This window comes from Papilio polytes, unplaced genomic scaffold (assembly GCF_000836215.1).
Source record: "Papilio polytes unplaced genomic scaffold, Ppol_1.0 DF824158.1, whole genome shotgun sequence".
NCBI lineage: Eukaryota > Metazoa > Arthropoda > Insecta > Lepidoptera > Papilionidae > Papilio > Papilio polytes.
The window spans coordinates 1,042,876-1,062,165 of NW_013525046.1; the positions used below are offsets into that span (position 1 = coordinate 1,042,876).

The following is a 19,290-nucleotide window of genomic DNA, read 5'->3' on the forward strand; positions in this document are numbered from 1 at the left end:
CAGCGTCTTCTTGGCCCCTTGCTTCCACCGGTCCTCGGCGCGGTGTGTTGGTGTCGCGGCGCCTGACTCCTGCGAAAGTACGGATGCGCAGCGCGACCCACCCAGGTACTCCAGCGCTCTGCTGTTCTCTTCGATCTAAACACAAACAATAGCTTCATTATTGTAGATATAAAAAAAATTGTGATGTTTTATAGATATAACTAAGACAGTGTACCATATGGTACAGTCTTAAGGCTGCTTAAAAATGTATTTGCTAACCTTTAAAATCATGTATAGGCCTTCGATTAAAAAGAAAACTGTCTAACATAGGTCAACAATATGAATATATAGTGGGAAGCGTTCAAACGGAATTGTGCATTCATGTGTTTTAAATCAATAGGTAGAGATACGTCAGTAATGATATTCCTTCATAAGGTTTCCTGATAAAACTTACAATATATGAAATTTCACATACAAATATCTGCACAGGTTTCTCAAGTTTTGTAAGTATACAAATATTTGTGCTGCTGCCTGTAATGACTGTATTTTTTATTTATTACTTTATTTATGCAACAGATTACCGATTGGTAATATTTTTATACCGCAGAAGTCTGTAACCGAAAACCAATAAATGTGTAAATCTATCAAAATATAGAAATTCATAAACGAAAAATGCGAATTTAAAAACTTGCTATATTTATTCGAAGATATTTAAAAGCAATAAAAACATTGCGAAGAAGTGGTTTGTGGCTACAAAAAAATGCACATCTAATTACTTAAAAGTATGCTATATTCTTTAAAAAAAAACATAACAGTGCAAAAACGCTTAATCTATCATGCATCAGGTACAATAATAAAGAGATAAACGAGTCTAAAAGCAAGCCAAATCATAAAATCGCTTCAATTTTAGTGACAAACAAAACTCCGATTTCTTTTATAGGCGAAAGGGCACAGTGCTCGGAAACAAATGCCGGTCTCAAACCAAACAAAAAAAATGGTTACCATAATTTTCGTAACAATAAAATTTAGAAGCATTATAAAGCAGCGTATACACCGGCCGTGCCAAAAGCCACGGTACCCACCTCAGTCCCTTTATCCTGTGGGCCCAATACACTGATCGAAGCTTGCGCAAACAAATTATTCAAGCCAATTAAAATTAGTTTAAAATATAGTTTGAATTTAGAATACAATTACGTGAAAATCAAAAGTATTGTTTTCTATAAAATGGTGAGTGTAATTTTGCAACTATTTTTATAATTAAACAAAACATAAATGAATATTTGTAAATTATTATTACCGGCTAGTACCATAAAAGAAAGCAAAAAGAAAAAAAACAATTAATCAACTTTAAAAAAAATTATTGTACTGAATCTGAATCTATTCTTTCAAACAAATGTACCCGTTAGTAAATTGTAGAGGTCTTGAGAACTGGTTGCTATAATTTACGTTAATTTTGTACCGATCTGGTGCGAGACAGTTTGACGCAGAGATTGGCAGTGAAAATCGAGTAACTATGGTCTAAAGATCCTTGCACACAGCACAATCTTTTAAACAAATTTATAGAATGCAAAGAGTTTAAAAAAATTGTGAGTTTGTTCTCATCATGAGCTCCTTCAATACACTAGATAAAAATTTATTACAGTAAGCAATTCTATCCAGTATAATATGAATTTATCAGCGATAAATCAGCTATTCAGTCGTCTATTCTTTTATTTCGAGAAGAAATTAGATTTGTTTTTTGTTTTCTTTTTTAAAATAATGACATACTTCTTTGTTGCCAAAGATGTCAGCAATTACAGCATATTTTTGAATAATTATTCATTTAATGAAAAGCCCTACACTTACGTCACGCTTCAGGCTATATGTTTTCACGCTATTATACTTAGGGGGTAAATAAATTGGATAAAAACTCTAATGTGGGAAAGAGACCATAAGCTACGAGTTGCTATCATCAAAAAACCAAGGTTGTCATTAATGTATTTGAATTTTGTCATTTCAAAAATGTAAAAAATAAAGTTTTTATAATTTAACGCGGATGAAGCTGCTCGAGAACAGCTAGTCAATATCACAGTAACACTCTTGTATGTGTATCTTTGAAATCGATTAGGCGTGTTGAAATGATTTGAAGATGTGATAAATGACTTTTAGTAATCGATTTGCGCTCTCTCCACATCAATCACTTGTCACAAAAATCATGTCACTACAAGTGGACGTATTTACATTCAAATGTAATAACTGCATTCATACTTTTTTTATAACTAAGATGGCAAACGAGAAAGCGGCCACCTGAATCCGCCAATATGGCGAAGCGACCGCGCCCATAGACATCTGCAATTGCAGATGCGTCGCCTACCCTTATCCGACGGAGACGCACATAAACAGGATATTTCCTGCATGCATCTCCTCCATCGTCAAATCCACTTCCCCTTACTATCCTCTCATAAGAAAAGGTTGGTAAAGAGAAAAGGACTAAAATTAGGCCTCCGGCACCACACTCATCAGACGAAACACGGCATTGGTTCCATTTCACGTCTGTCTTCTGTGTGGTCGTGGTATTTCACCGGGCGTGCCGGACCATTCGTGCTAAGATGTTAAAGCGGGCACTACCACTGTTGAAAATACTTATAAGAAGAATTAGATTTCTCTTTATTATTGTCACGCACATTGTCTTATTTAGAGAGGGACACATCTTTAAGTTAAGTATCGCACAGTTGTTGGATTGTCGGTTGTTTCGCAGCCAATTCAACTGTTTAGTTGCTTAAAATCGAGTAGTCTGCCTCCATATAAGCCCATATAAATCAAAGCGAGACTAAACAGTTGTCCGATAGTGTAGTTTCAGTTGTGCGTATGCTCTTACATTTATCACAACATAATATAATCTATATTGTAGTGGTAATCATTACCATTTTTTAGTTTTTTATTGTGAAAACCAGTTCTAAAATTATAGATATTTTTAGTATTTTTTTTTAGTTTTGTTCCTTATAGTGTATACACTCCTTTACAAAGATCTCATCTGTAATGACTGCGTGGGAGTAAATCGTGAGGCACAGCGAACGGTTTGAAGGTTTTAAATTAAGATTTATTTACTTTGAGAAACAGACTATGTTTTAAATCGGATAATAATAAAATATTAACCATTATGAAAGCTATTTTAAGAACTGAATTTAGTTTTATTTTAAGAATTTAACGCTCAACTAGTCACGAAAGCTGTTTGAATATATTAATAGACGAAGCATACTTGACAAATAATTTTTCGCGCCATTGGTAAAAAAAATCCTTTATGGATATCACCCAGAGATTTTATTCAACACTTATTAGACTGATTTTTGTAACTGCCTCAGTGTTTACAAGTCGTTTGTATTAAGACACTTTTTCTTATAATCAACAAATAAATGAAATACGGGATGTCTGCGAAGCTTACTGTACTCTGTGGCATAGTGAGTATACAAGCCAAAGTACTGACACTACATGAGTACCCGAAAGTTTTATATGTCACGAATGTTTTAGGAAATAACAAAAACAGTAACGATACGTCTTTTTCAAAATAAAATTGAGTGGAAGTAGTTTCTGCTTTTTATTGTATTATTTTTTATCAAAATTAGATCAGATATTCATCTGGAATTGTAGAAAATAAGTCACTAATTGGTAGACAGTAAGATTTACTATTAAGCCCACTACAGACGCTAATTGACAGTTTTCAGAAGAGTCCAACTGTACAGTTAAACAGTATGAAGGCAAAATAGTTTACTGTCAGCTAAAACTGATAAACGGGGTACATAGATTTGTTTGGCTTAGTTAACGAAACAAAAAAATCTAAATTAAAAAAATAAAACAAACCAAAAGTTACACAAAAAATCAACAAATCTCTCCTTTGATATAACCAAACAGTAGAAATTACCTGGAAATACAATATGATGGTCCAGATAAGACCGAGGACGACGGCAGGCCTGCCGTCTACCAGGTCCGCGGCGTTGATGTTGACAAGTTTGATGCGCTTGCCGGCAAGGAAGCGCAGCGCCGTGTTCGCGTTGGAGAGGAAGTGCGGACGACGAAGTACGCGGCCACGCTCCATCGGCTGCGGAAAACAGCAGTAAGTAAGACTACAAGTGTAATATCATAAAAGTAGAAGCAGACTAAAGTTTAGATGGATGTTTGTTAGAGCTTGTAGCCTAAACGGCTAAACGGATTTCGATAAAATTTGGTATAGATGTAGAAGATAGTCTGAAAAACACATAGGCTACTTGCTTTAATTTATTTTAATCCCACGCGGACGTAGTCTCGGGCGGTAGCTAGTACTATCTAAATGTAAGTGCACTCATGAATGATAAATTTTAATTAGAAGAACGTGTGATATTCCATTAGCAGAATCGCATGTAGAAAATTTTCGTAACTAATCCACATGGCGCTAGTGTGTTACTGTTCCGTTACAAGCATTGCTAGATATTTGTAGGATTATTGTCACTAACCAGCTTCTCCCCGGAGAGCACCTCGAGCAGCGCCAGCAGCTTGGTGCCATCGCGCAAGTCGTAGATCAGGTCGTCGATACGAAGCGGCGGAATGCGCTGCAACAAAATATTTATACATCTTGCTTATATTATAAAAGCGAATGTTTAGACGGATGGATGTTTGTTAGAGTTTGCAGACTAAAGAGATCTCGATGAAATTTGGCAAATATGTAGAAGATAGTCTGGAAGAACACGTAGGCTACTCACTTTTGCTTTTTTTTGAGTCGCAGGCGACAGCTAGTAATAAATAAAATAAAGCCCACTAGAGATGCTCATCATCAGAAAGCTTAACTGAATAGTTAATATAAGTATTATACGAAGTATTTTTATATCCGTTTTATACTCTTTGATACTCACTTGAATAGTGATGGGAATTACGTCAGTTTATCAAGTTCTTATGGAATTATTAAAAAAATAGTGTATTTACCTTTGACAAATGTGAATTGATCCAGTTAACAAAAGTCTTTTTCTGCACTCTTTCTTGCTCATCTGTAACAAAGAGAGTTAATGTTAAAATATTTACTACATCTCTTGATTCCACTTTTATTAAATGGAAGCAAAACTACAGATTTATCTTTGTAAAATGTTTTTCCAATTATCTGCATATGCAAGTTAAATTGTTTTCGTTTATGCCAAGGAAATATTTTGGCAACTTGCTTTTGAATTCCGAACCTGGAGAGAGTGATTCCCGCCAAAAAATGGCGGCGTATACGCAGCGCGTCAGCGCCATTACGAAATGGCCGCCATTGCCAAGTTCACTGCACCGGGTGCATCGTAAACAATTGATTGTGTGTTGTTCAAATAATGATGACGCTATTTTAGATGTGCTCTCAACAGCTATTTGCGTTCTGTGAAATCATCACCTTTATTTAACTGGGTGATAACGTGAATTTACGCAATTACGTTTTTCTCTTGGGGAATTTTCTGTAACCAACAATTTTTCTATTTATGGAAAATCGAAGATATTTGTTACTATACGTATAAATGTACTTTACAAGTTTTTTATGACACATCTATTCTATCTTCTATATCTATACTTAGATACTATTATAATAAAGCGTAAACACACACCTCTTTGTTGCCTAAGATGTCAGCAATTACAACATATATTTGAATAACTCTTTTTTAAATAAAAAGCCGTACACTTACGTCACGCTGTAGGCTATATATTTTCACGCCATTAAACTTAGGGGGTAAATATTTTGGATAAAAACCCTAATGTGGGAAAGAGACCATAAGTTGCTGCCAACATCAAGGAAGCAAGGTTGTCGTGGTTTGACATCATGTCATGTCATTTTGACATTTGCAATTGTTAATTTGACAATTGTGAACAATAAAACGATAATTTTATGCGGATAAAGTCGCATGGGAACAGCTGGTATAAAACATCAAAGCATACCGATTATAATTTTCATAAATCAAGTAAATCATTATAATCCGCATAAGCCTTATACAGTCAAATAATGAACGACAGCGTATTTTGCAATAATATATGTCTAAGGCAGGTCCGCATTTGGTACTGGTTTTAGCTCAAAGTATGTTAGACCAAAAATGGTAGCTAATTCTTCATCAAGTGTATACTAATGTGGTATTTACGACTTCTTATGAAATATAACTGCAATAAATTATTGTTTGAATACCTAATGTTTTTTAATAGGAATAATATTATACTTCTTCTATATTCCAATATAGAAGAAGTGTAAGTGGCCAGCCTTTATAGATAAAATTAATGTTACTTACTGCTTTAAAATAGCTGTTCTCGTGCGGCTTCATCCGCATGAAATTATAAAAACTTTATTTCGTTGTTTACATTCGTCAAATTCTCAATTGATTATGTCAAAATTATGGTTACCATAATATCCTTGCTTCCTTAATGTTGGCAGCTTGTAGTTTATCGTCCCTTCGTATGTTAGTGTGGATTAACTCTTAAATAAGAGATAATTTTTATCAACAATTATTATAATTTCGAAAATCATAACAAGAAAACTGCTAATTTTTTATCTAAAAACTTTTTTTTTCTGAATAGAATAAATTTACTATAAAAGAGAAGCAAGAAAATAAAACGAAAACTGGGATTTGTTTTTTCTTACTTCTTTATGATATTAACTCGAAGTTACTCGTATGCGTGCATTCTAATCCCAAGTTACATAAAAAAGAAGCTAAAAGATAAGTAAGTTAATTTGCGTAAAGCATCACGCAAGTTACTCCCGCAGCCGCAGGCGACGCGGCGACGTCCCGGCGTTACCTAATGCTGCCCGGAACACGCAGCGGGTACGGATAGGTACGGTCTTCCAGAATTTAGGGTTGTGCCAAAATGGCAAGACGAATATTTTTGTAGTAGAGCTGTCGCCCACAAACTTCGTTAGCGCAAATTTGGACCAAGTGTTACGCCATTTTGACAGTGCAGAAATAAAAAACGCTACCCTCCAGAGAAAATCCCGTCGAATTCAGCCTAGATGTTTCGGAGATTAAACGGAACGCACGCGGCTTGCGGACAGACAGACAGACAGACAAAATATTTTAAATGAGATTTTCGTTATCAGCAACGCAAATACATCTTCTTCCCGAAATCTCAGATTTTCTTCTGATGTTACAAACAGACACTCCAATTTTATTATATGTATCTTTTGAATAGATAATAACTAGTTTTTAGATTATATTCATATAATTTATTTGACAGGATAATTACAGTTGCTAAATTACTCGTATATTACGTAGCCACGCCTTATCCATTGTTGAATTTGAATTTGAGTTTGAATTAATTAAAAAAAGTGGTTATTTGTCTTTACTGTGGTTTTAATGGATTAAAAAATACAGCAGGGTTCCCAGTCACATAGTTTTAAGAAAAAAAATCATACTAAAATACGTCAGTGGTAGCCCTAATTACAAAAGTCGACCCCCAGTCCTCATTCAATGTTTCAAGTCAGATCGCGTGAGGACTTGCCCGGTACTATTTGCTTATCCTGTCTTACATCTATAGGATTTTTTTATGATTACAGGGTTTAACGAATTTGTCCATTATCATACATCCATTTTACCTTCTTTCGTGTACACATATTTTGACAAAGTGGAAAAAACGTTTAATATACGCACTAAATGGAAACTTTTAAGTCTACACTAAGGGTAAGACTAAATAACTTGTAGCAAATTAATCATACTAATATTATAAATACAATAATTTATATGGATAAATGGATGTTTGTTAGAGTTTGTTGTCTAAACGGCTAAAAGGATTTCGATGAAATTTGGTATAGATGTAGAGTATAGTCTGGAAGAACACATAGGCTCACTTTTGTTTTTTTATTCTAATTTCACACAGACGGAATCGCTGGCAAGAGCTAGTTTAATAAATAAAGTTATAAACCTGTAAGCTACAAAGCGTCGATCGTATTACCTAAGTGACGTCATAACATGGCGCCCAATGTCACAAAATGTAAACAGTGAACAGGATGGCCGGCAATATTACATCGCTTTTATTGAAAGCGCTCGCGTTACATCATCGACGACTATCACGAATTCAGTCATTTTTTAATTTGCCTAAGTAAATTATGAGTTCGGAGAACTTGATATCGTTTACATTAAATTTATTTATGTAAGTTTTCTCGGCTATATTCAGTTCATTCATGCAATATTTCTTACTACGTATATCCTATTTGCAACAACGATTACTTCGGTGCTCCGCGTTTGTTCTCATTTAAAAAAAATGTCCAATATAAAATTATGCATGTAAGTATGGGTTGAATAAGATCGATTATTGTACATAAGGTCGTTACTTAACTCTATTAACCGCAAGGCTGAAGTGGTAAAGCGAGACACGCTTTATCAATCATTATTAATAGTTCCTAAACATTAGTAATAATAAAATATAGCCTATGTTACTCACAGATAAATTATCTTTCTGATCGTGAAAGAATTTTTAAAATCGGCAAAGTAGTTTTTGAGTTATTTCAATACATACAAAAATACAAATCTTTCCTCTTTATAATTATTTACTAATTACTAATATTATAAATGCGAATGTTTAGAAGGATGGATGGATGTTTGAGTTTGTAGATATGGAGGATAATCTGGAAGAACACATAGGCTACGTACGTTTGTTTTTTTTTAATTCCACGCGGAGTCGCGGGCGAAAGCTAGTTCCTATATAGTTATCAAAGGAAGTTTGTGTAAATAAACCATCCTGTTAAAGAATAACTCCTTTCAGGGTCCAATGGGTAAAACGAGGCTAAGGTAACTTAAAACTTACGTGTGATTGAAGTTTACTACGAAGTGTGTGTCAACAGTAAATGTGTGTAAAGCACGTGATATTGTATTATCTCACCGCAGTTATGTGATATCCAAAGACATTCAAATTATGTATAGAGGAGGCTTAATTAAAACTTCATTTGAGACATTTTTCACATGATCATCAATAACGCTATCTTTTGAGAAAACATACGAACTATATAAATAACAAAAAGCTACATATCCCTCGGGAACCGGACATTTCTCGGGAATGGACCTTATCCCATGTGTACTCCAGACTTTGCTTTATATCTGTGCCAAATTTCAATAAGATATGTTGAACCGTTGCAGAATGATCGAGTAAATATTAAAAAACTAAATTAATGAATCCCACGGGAACCGTAACTATTCCCGGGATAAAAAGTAGCCTATGTGTTCTTCCAGACTATGCTCTAAACCTGTGCCAAATTTCATGGAGATCCGTTTAGCCGTTTAGGCTACAAACGCTAACAAACATCCATCCATCTATCCATCTATCCATCCATCCATCCATCCATGCATCTAAACTTTCGCATTTATAATATTAGTATGATTAATTGCCAATATTGTAACAAAAGATGGAGCTTATTATAATTTTGTAAAATGTTTTATTACATGTCAATACACACGAGGTGGCACTAAACTTGACAACTTATATAGTACCTTTCAGAGAAAGTATCGGTGAAAACATTTTGTACACTGTCTCGTCTAAATATTTTTTAAATGTCTTTGATGATATCCGAGTGTGGACGTGCCTTAGTACACGACAGGTTTGAGCAACGCCACTCAAGGTTAAATCGATTTTTGCGTCTCTTATGTATTCGGTTGTTTTTTGGTTTGTTTACTAGTTTCTTTATCAAACACTAGATGTTCCCTTGCAACTTCATCCGCATGAAATTATGAAAATTTCTATTATTTAGACGTGTCAAATTATCAATTGCAAATTTCAAAATTACATGACATGATGACAACCTTGCTTCTTTGATGTTGACAGCAACTTATGGTATCTTTCCCATATTAGGATTTTTATCCAAAACATTTACCCCCTAAGTTTAATGACGTGAAAATATATAGCTTAAGTTTGACGTAAGTGTAGGGCTTTTATAAAACAAAGAATTATTCAAAAATATGTTGTAATTGCTGACATCTTAGGCAACAAAGAAGTGTGTGTTTACGCTTTATCATAATAGTACAGATTACCAAATATATTTAATCTAAGTAATAAATAAATTAAATAGACATTTCTATAGAAAAGTTATATTAATAGTTTAAAATAAAGAATTGTGTCGAGATTCCGAACGCGTTAGCTATGCATCATTCGTCTCGCTTTACGTGATTTTGCCAACACATGCACCTTAATGCGCGAAACCACCTTGACCATGAGACTGACCTTGAAGTTTTCGATAGTGTTTAAGGAAATAATCTAGACAGGACACTAATAGTCTTATTCCATTAATGTTGGCGTTAATTCAGACGAACAAAAATTATTACAGCTATCATTTGTTTTATGAGATGCGAATTATTACGCAAATTTATATTTGCTGAAGGACGAAGTAATTTGTTTACATTTTTAAGTGACTGTTTCCACTAGCGTTTGAGTCGCACTACCAGCGATATGGAAATACACTCTAATAGTAGAAGTCGACAAAATCTTAACATTTATGTAACGATGCATTCGACTTTAGTACAAGACGTAAAAAATTGTAAGTAACTAATATAAAAAAGAGATATTTTTAAAACATTTCATATGATTTTTAAAGAGGCCTCAGTTTTCTATCAAATGTGCAATAAACATTACAATAAGCGTGCGGCACGCAGAAGGTCGCTTACATCACCGGCCGGCGACAGTCATCACGGTTAATATTGCACACAAAACAAGCAATGTATTTATGTATATATCTTCTATCTTCTATACATATAATAAAATTGGAGTGTCTGTAATATCAAAAGAAAAAAACCAGATTTCGGGAAGATGATGTACTTGCGTTGCTAATATCGAAAATCGCATTTAAAAATTTATTGTCTGTCCGCAAGCAGCATTACTTCCGGGTAATCTCCGAAACGGCTGGGCCGATTTTGATCGGACTTTCACTGAAGGGTAGCTGACATAAACAGACATATGATAGGCTACTTTTTATCTTATTATTGCGTAGGCGAAGACACAGGCAACAGATAGTTTAAAAATAATTCGACAGTGTGCACTGAATGTGAGTGGAACAAACTCCATCGTTATGTTAATTTATTCTTCCATCTTATGGTATAAAAGATTCGAAACAAGTTATAAGCTTGCTCGGTTAAAAATATCAGGCGCTTTTGAAATTTCACTGTTAGATTCTACTGGAATCCTTTAATATTAGACTAAGGGCGTGTCACAGCACTGGCTGAGATAGCTTAAAAATGACGTCACTACCAGATAATGGAACAAAATCCGATATTTCCAACACATATTGTACACGTTGGATTGTTATTAATTTACAATTTGGTGGGACAGGCCCTTAAGGAGTAACGATTTAAAAGAAAAAAAATACTGAATCAAGTAAGATAATCTCCGTCGGATGACTCGTTTACTTATAAGATCATCTTGAATAAATAAATGACAACGGTATTCATAAATAAGATTAAAGTTTGTATAACTATTGTAATCTGCATAATATTTCCAACGGACGAACATTCCCGAGCGAGGATATCACGAGCGAATATCGAAACCGGTTTACGACACCCACTATGGAAGAAATGAGAAATCTTCTATCGCCAATTCTTGTATTTAAGTGAATTTACGACGATATTTTACAAGAATACCATAGTTTCCTGATATCTCCAGGATCCTACATAATTTTATAAAAAAAACAAAAAGAGTAAAAAAAAACCATCCGGTGATAATAAAAAATTGAACAACGTATTTTCTTTCTTATTTTGTTACTGTTTCTTGTTACTCTTTATTCACTTAAACTAATCGTATTTACCTTGATTTTCTCAACATGTTTACGAAGCTCAAATAATTAGGTTAACGTACTTAGCGTGTTGCCTTGAACGTAACCACTCAACGGTAAGCAGATTTGAAGCCATTGGACGCACCGTACTAGATTGTGGACATTTATACCTACACTGGTTTTCATTCTTCCGCGAGAAGTAACAAAAAGTAAGTCTATGTGTTCTTCCAGACTATCCTCTACATCTATGTCAAATTTCATCGAGATCCCCTCAGCAGTTTAGGCTAAAAACTCTAACAATCATCCATCCATCCATCTAAACTTTCGCATTTATAATATTAGTAAGACTAGCTTTCGCCGCGACTCCGTCCGCGTGGAACTTTAAAAAATTGAGAAGCCTATGTATTCTTTCAGACTATCCCCCACAGATGAAGATAAATTTGGTATATCTGTACCAAATTTCATTGAAATCCGTTCAGTCGTTTAGGCTACAAACTCCAACATCCATCCATCTTAACTTTCACATTTATAATATTAGTATGAAAAGTATGAAGCAAGATAAAGTATCGATACATGGGAATATTTTATTTAACATAATGATAAAATTTTACTTTACTATTTACCGCCTTCCAAAGTCTTGGTAAAACTAAACACAAGATTGCAGGATTATTCTTAATTACTCACAAATAAATTATCTTTCTAACGGTAAAAAACATTTTAAAATCGGCCCAGTAGTTTTTCGTGAATCAAACACACAAAAATCCAAATATATCCTTGTTAGTACTACTAGTTCGGGTTTCTAGACTTTGATATACATTACTAGCTGTTCCCATGCGACTTCATCCGCATAAAATTATAAAAAAATAATTTTATTGGTCAATTGCAAATGTCAAAATGACATGGCATGATGTCAAACCTGGCAACCTTGCTTCCTTGATGTTGACAACAACTTATGGTCTCTTTCCCACATTAGGGTTTTTATCCAAAATATTTACCCCTAACTTAGTTTAACGGCGTGAAAATATATAGCCTAAAGCGTGACGTAAATGTAGGGCTATTTATTAAAAAAAGGTTTATTCAAAAATATGCTGTAATTGCTGACATCTTAGGTAACAAAGAAGTGTGTGTTTACGCTTTATTATAATAGTATAGATAATGATAGAAAATAAATAAAATAAGAATTCGACTTTTAAATAACTATGTTATTAATTAATTATTTATTTAAAAGTAAAATTAATCAATGCATATCAACATTTATTTTACATTTAATAAAACGTTCTTTCCCACGACTACGAATTTAATCAGATAACAGATTTATAAGCTAAATCCGAGATAATTCCGAAATATAAAGACGTATCTACACTGACGATTGGTAATATATCCTATACTAGCTTTCGCCCGCGACATCGTACGCGTGGATTTAAAAAAAACAAAGCTGAGTAGCCTATATGTTTTTTCAGACTATCCTCTACATCTATGCCAAATTTCATCGAAATCGGTTCAGCCGTTTAGGCTACAAACTTTAACAAACATCCATCTAAACTTTCGCATTTATAATATAAGTATGATTATCCAGAAGGTAATTAACATTTTTACTAATACAGCAAATAAAATCATAATTCTTCATCTGGTGCGGCGGGCCAAAATGCGCCCCCAATGACATAAGCGCCAATAGCCTGATGGTTTGGTGTACGGACTACCGATCTTGCGGTCGACGATTCGAATCCCGCCATTCGATTATTGTCGTGAATCATATCCTAGCACAAGCCTAGAGCTTAGTTGGAATGGTTAAAGGAAATATTAGTAAATTAACAAAAATCTACTCATATTTCTTTTAAAAAAAATATCTTTCCGCCAGTGCGTGGCAGGTCTTTCTAGACCCGGCACTAGAATATATTAAATTGCTATAATTAATGTAATGTATACACTTGAGATAATGGTTTCGCACTAGGGAGAGGGACATGGTTTTCTTCGTAACCACCAGCTTAGGTACCGTGTCAGGCCGATATCTGCCTGTTAAGCAGTGAGCGTGATAATTGGATATTTGTTAGAGTTTGTAGTCTATAAACTGTTAAACTGATCTCGATGAAATTTGGCATAAAAGTAGAGGATAGTCTGGAGGAGCATACGCTACTTTTTTTTTTTAATTCTACGTGGACGGTTTCGTAGGTGAAAGTCTGTATGTGTATTTTGATTTAATTAAATTAGACGAAATATCGTTTTAGTAGCTTGAAATCGATGAAACTTATTACTTAATATTGGTATATAGTTTCAGTCATTAGCAGTGTCAGATGTCTTAAATTATTTCTTTTTATTTCGTATTATTTCGTTGGTAAACGATAGCGAGAGTTATTTAGAGATGTCGGAATACGATATCACGAGTCACGGTCAACCAACTGGTTTGTTATTAAGTTTCAAGTAATTTACTAAGATGACATCATATTCTGTATGAATGTCTTTCTTAGAGCATGCGCACACTTTTAACTAAACTGTCGCATACTGTTGTGCGATTGTCGATTGTTTCGCAGCCAATTCAAATGTTTTGCACAACTAAAAATCGAGTAGAGCGCACCTCCATATAAGCTGATAGTAACAATTTTGTGATAAAATATTGCAAAAACTCCGTTCAACATTGGTGAAATGTGACTAAGCAAAGAAATATAAAATTATCAACATTATCTCAGGATATCCGCATTCTATTTTATTCCAAGATAATTACGTATAATTCTTTACAAAGTGCAAGTTCGCCAACGCATTACTTGTAACTGAGCGCCATATTTTATCAACGTCGTTATTCCCGCGCTGTCAAAATTGTTTTTTTTTATTGCAATGCGCTATACGTATTCTGCCAAGTAGTCTTGTAAAATGTGTTGATGAATTTTAAAATAATTGACTAAAAAATAAATTACACCCAGTACTTTGAGATATCAACAAAAAAAATTTGAATTTTAAAATCGGAGAACATGTTTTTTTTAGAAGTTTTTTTTAATAAAATTTACTTTAGTGTGGATGAACCTTAACAAATTAAAATTATGAATACTTGTGTAATAAAGTTTATTCTTAGCTAGAAACGTATTTACAGCGAAGTCATTATAATATGCATAAACTGATAATGAATATTGGAAACCCGTTTGGGAATTATTACATTTTTCTCTGAGAATCACACGAATGTGAGATAAGACTTTACCATACAAGAAAATATAACAGACGGTTTTTTACTGTAGAAACATTACAATAACATTTTATCCTGTTTGAAAAACAAACTTCAGAATGAATATGTAATATATCTGTGACGTCATTATTCAGTTTTATTTAAGTCAATAACAGAACATTAATATAAAAAGATCAAAGCAAAATTGTTAATATGTAGTGCGTTATTTGTCCATTTAACTGCAGAGACCTCTATTAATAAATCATAATTAAAAATATCTGATGCGCAACACATACTGATTCTTTTATATTTATAGTTACACTAGCTTTCGCCCGCGACTCCGTCCGCGTGGAATTAAATAAAACACAAAAGTGAGTAGCCTATGTGTTTTTCCAGACTATCCTCCACTTCTGTACCAAATTACATCGATATCTGTTAAGCCGTTCGGGCTACAAACTCTAACAAACATCCATCCATCCAAATAAACTTTCGCATTTATAATATTAGTAAGATTTATATAAAACTAGCTTTCGGCCTCGACTCCGTCCGCGTGGAATTATAAAAACAAAACTATCCTTGTTGTTGTGTATGTTCGTCCAAACTATCCTCTACATCTGTACCAAATTTCATCGAAATCCGTTCGCTGGTTTAGACTACAAACTCTAACTAACATCCATCCATCTAAACTTTCGTATTTATGTTAATGTGATAATTAAAATTCTATGTTAACGAAAGGTTAAACAGATAAATAAAGGAGGCGTTTTTCATAAAAATAACGAAATAAACCTCATTTATTTTATTGGTTTAGGAGGTAACATTATAAAATGTCTGTAGTTTATAATCGATCGGTAACGACGGCATTTTTTTACTCTGTGGCACGTAACTTTTTGCGCGCTTTAGCACAGATAATATTTAAATTGTGTGGCGCGTTCAGAAAATGACATTTCAATTGTGCATATTTTAAACATTGTAATACGATTGTCTGTATTCATAAGAAACGTTGTTTGGAACCGGTTACAATGAAATACAAAAAGTGTTATTAATTCTGCTTATCTAAAGACTTTTGTTGGGCGTGACTTGACTAGACCTCAATTTTAATAATTGTTACTAAGGATTACTTTAAAATCTATACTTAATGTAATAAAGCGTAAACACACACTACTTCGTAGGATGTCAGCAATCACAGCATATTTGTGAATAATTCTTTCCTTAATAAAAATCTCTACGACTTTAGGCTATATATTTCCACGCTATTAAACGCAGGGGTAAAAAAATTGGAAAAACCGTCATGAGGGAAATGGACCATAAACTACAAGCCAACAATAAGGAAGCAAGTTTACTATGTAAACAATAATTTCGACATTTGCAAATGAGGATTTGACAAATGTAAACTAGAAAATAAAGCTTTTTTTAATTTCACTTCACTTGTTTCATGCGGAAGAAGCCGCATGGGAACAGCTAGTACATAAATAAAATAGCATTGCTCCATGTTAGTTTTTGTCGTTTTTGGCTTTAAATTGAATCGATAACAATATTTTCAAGAAAATATCCAATAACAATGTTTTCGTGACTCACTGATCCATTTATTCATTCACATGTGTAAAAAAAATCATTCAGTTAAAACCAACTGATGTTCACGACAACAAAACAAACCTTACAAAGTAACATTTCGTTGCCCTTTACTTATTTTAATGAACATACATTTAAATAAGGAAACACACAAATTTAATCTCAATTCCTTTCACGATAAAGTCTACTTTCACTCTTCATACTAAAATAGCAGCGAGCATTTTAAAATCAACCGTATCTTGTATGTCGTTAAATTTATTTTTGCTTGTTGCATTGGTCGCATTCCCCAGTGAGGTCATCTCCGCATATAACTTTAACGCGGTGGCCACACTGACGTAATTTATTAACATGAAGAATTAAACATGACGTCAACAGTAGTGTGGACCGACCAAATATTTTTCAACAAATTTATAGGTGAACGTGACAACAAACTTTGACCGACACAAAGGTTTTATATATCTGTTTACTTCGAAGGAATAAGGAGCCAAAATGCCACACAAAGTCGAAACTCCGTTCACGTGGAATTAAAAAAAAAAAACAAAAGAAAAGTATATGTTCTTCCAGATTATCTTCTACATCTATGCCTTTCATCGAGATCCGTTCAGCAGTTTACACATACTCTAACAAACATCCATCTAAACTTTCGTATTTACAATTATTTAAATTCAGATATTAAAACGACAAAAACATTACTTGTTATTAATCTATATCCATCTATCTATACATATAAAATTGGAGTGTCTGTAATATCAAAAGAAAAATTCCAGATTTCGGGAAGATGATGCGTTGCTCACAACGAAAATCGCATTCAAAAAAATGTTGTCTGTCTGTCTGTCCGCAAGCCGTTCTTCCGGGTAATCTCCAAAACGACTGGACTTAGTTCCGGACTTTCACTGAAGGGTAGCTGTACATCTTAATTGTGTAGACGAAGTTTCGGGCAACATCTAGTTTGCAATAAAAATTCAACGAGCCATTGTAAGAACATAATCGGAAGGACAGGAAAATATTCTTAAGAATGTATTTGTACTCGTATTTGTTAGTCTGTGAAAGCAATTAGTTATCTGTGGACAGTCCGGGCGTAGTTATTTCATGACTCATATAATGGCTATTGAAATTTACTAATTATTTCACGTTGTCTACGAACTTTGGACGTAGTGTATGATTTTAATTCGATGCATTATGAAGAACAATTTAATAGTTCACCATAGCGTGCTAAATTAAAACGATTTTCTTTCTTTAAAAACAAAAACAGTTGCTGAATCATTAGCATCAAAAATCAGGATAATTTCGCAATTAAACGCACGCTTACAACAGGTTTACGGAAAAAAATCAATATTATGAAGTGATTTTCATTATTTTAATCAAAAAATATGATCATACTAGCTGTTGCTTGTGACTTCGTTCGCGTGAAATTATAAAAAATGCAGCCTAGTAGCATTCGCCCGTGACTCCGTCCGTGCGGAATAAAAAAAACAATAGCATGTGTCGTTCCAGACTATCCTCTACACATATCCCAAATTTCATCGAGATCCGTTCAGCAGTTTAGGATATAAACTCTAACAAACATCCATCCATCTAAACTTACGCATTTATAATATTAGTAAGAATAGCTTAGCCATATTTTATGTGTTTTTTTTTAGACAAAAGCAAGTATAATATCCTACAATAAAATAACTATATAAACATATAAAACAAGTTAGTCTTCTTTATATGCATTGTTTTATTACTATAACATACTTAACTATAACTTAATAGTGACTTAACGCAATATATTTGCTTAAGGCATGATGTCAGAAGTTAATTAATGACTACAGGACCAACACTTATCTAAACCACTTAATATGAAGGTCGTTTTGGTCGAGATCAACTTGTTTGAATTCTCTTCTGGACCAATTTGCCTAAATTATCTGACCCTCGTGTAAGGTAGAATAAGTGATCTGACCTTTGAAGTGTTTAGGAACATGAATAGATTTGTTTAAGGCACTGTTGTCGCTGAAAATTAAAAGATAATTAAGGGTATACGTTCCTCAAAGGCCTTCGCTAATATTTTTTTTTCTTATAAATGGAACCGATAATTAAAAATGTATTTGTATAATATAACAGTTTGAATATCCATCTACGCACATTATTTTTTTCAAGATTATACAATGAACCAATTCGATAGAATTTACACGGAAAAGTGCCTGTTTTTTCGGATTTTCTGGGTAGCACGGCCTTAAGTCGTAATTCCGAATTAGGAAATGATATATGAAAATAAACGATAGTTTGTGTTTAGCAATTTAATATTTTGTCAGATGGCGATTTTTTTAAATTGATGTTAATGCATTTACAAAAAAAGTTTTTTCAATGTTTGCTGCGTTTAATGGAATTATCGCATTCATATTGTTTTCTGTTAAGAAAATGATTGTAAAAATCGTAAAAGTAATTCTTATTTAATTAAATTATTTTTGTTTTATTTATTCGCATAACCTTTTATCATATGTGTTTACGAGTTAACCTTGACGTAATAAGACGCCGGACAAAAAAGTATTCTAAACTAAGCAGACGACGCCATCTTGAATTGTGAGTTTACGCATGAGGTCAGCCGGTCTGCGCGGAAAAACGAAAGTGTTTGTCCAAATTAGGCGACGGCGGCGCTAGTTATCTACCACTCTTATGGTAAACAAAAAGTACGTTTTTTAACTACGGTTTTCTTTACTTGACCCAAATCTATGTAATATATGTCGCATTACATAATCTCTTGTGCTCTTTTAACCTTAAATTAATTTTAGGGATAAGTTTAAATAAAACATTCCATTTATTACAAAGAGTAGCTGTTCCCGTGCGACTTCATCCGCTTGAAATTATGAAAATTTTATTTTATTGTTTACATCTGTCAAATTATCAATTACAA

General features: G+C 33.5%; 1 protein-coding gene across 1 annotated transcript in view; it reads right to left on the minus strand.

Annotated features, from left to right (window-relative positions):
- Nucleotides 1-19,290, minus strand: part of LOC106111486 (nesprin-1) — a 79,365-nt gene that overhangs the window by 26,887 nt on the left and 33,188 nt on the right. Inside the window, exons 3-6 of the mRNA XM_013293604.1 lie at nucleotides 4,912-4,973; nucleotides 4,446-4,541; nucleotides 3,878-4,054; nucleotides 3-135 (exon numbers count right to left, since the gene is read on the minus strand). Of these exons, the coding sequence (XP_013149058.1) occupies nucleotides 3-135; nucleotides 3,878-4,054; nucleotides 4,446-4,541; nucleotides 4,912-4,973 (468 nt within the window). The remainder of the gene's footprint in view (nucleotides 1-2; nucleotides 136-3,877; nucleotides 4,055-4,445; nucleotides 4,542-4,911; nucleotides 4,974-19,290) is intronic.